The sequence below is a fragment of the Eimeria mitis genome, genomic scaffold, assembly GCF_000499745.2.
Source record: "Eimeria mitis Houghton genomic scaffold, Emh_scaff8812, whole genome shotgun sequence".
NCBI classification, from domain to species: domain Eukaryota; phylum Apicomplexa; class Conoidasida; order Eucoccidiorida; family Eimeriidae; genus Eimeria; species Eimeria mitis.
The window spans coordinates 1,207-1,809 of NW_013576485.1; the positions used below are offsets into that span (position 1 = coordinate 1,207).

A 603-nucleotide genomic window follows, 5' to 3' on the forward strand; every position below is an offset into this window, starting at 1 on the left:
CTGCTGCTGCTGCTGCTCTGTCTGCAGCACTTGTCTGCCGCCCCTGCAGCTTCCCCTTGGCGGCGCAGCTCTTCATCCAGTCGAGCCGCGCCCGGATGCGCCGGGCTGTCTCCTCGTCTCCTCTCCCGTCTTCGCGTTCTGGCAGCAAGCCAGTCCTACAGCAGCAGCAGCAGCAACAGCAACAGCAGCAGCAGCAGCAGTAGCAGCAATAGCAGCAGCAGGAAAAGCAAAGCAATGTCGCTGTCCAGACACCGCAGAATGCAACCGCCACGGGGAGCAGCAGCGACCAGAGGGAGGCGCACAACGCAAACCAACAAATGCAGCAGCCAGCAATACTCCTGCTGCTGCTGCTGCTGCTGCTGCTGCTGCGGCTGCTGCTGCTGCTGCATGAGTACGGTCACTGCCAGAAACGCGACGAAATCGCTTGCACTACCACCAGCAGCAGCAAGAACAAGCGCAGCAGCACGAACAGCAGCAGCAGAAGCAGCAGCACCACTGAATCCAGCGTGAGCAGCACCACCGCACGAGCAGCAGCGACGACACACGCAGCTCCAGGAGCAGCAGCAGAGGATCCAGCAGCAGCAGCAGCAGCAGCAGCAGCAG

General features: G+C 62.0%; 1 protein-coding gene across 1 annotated transcript in view; it reads right to left on the reverse strand.

The window, feature by feature from the left end:
• EMH_0095950 (uncharacterized protein) overlaps positions 1-76 on the reverse strand; it is a gene marked incomplete at both ends in the record, with an annotated part of 630 nt that extends 554 nt beyond the window's left edge. Inside the window, one exon of the mRNA XM_013502306.1 lies at positions 1-76. Within this exon, the coding sequence (XP_013357760.1) occupies positions 1-76 (76 nt within the window).
• Positions 77-603: the final 527 nt, after the last annotated feature.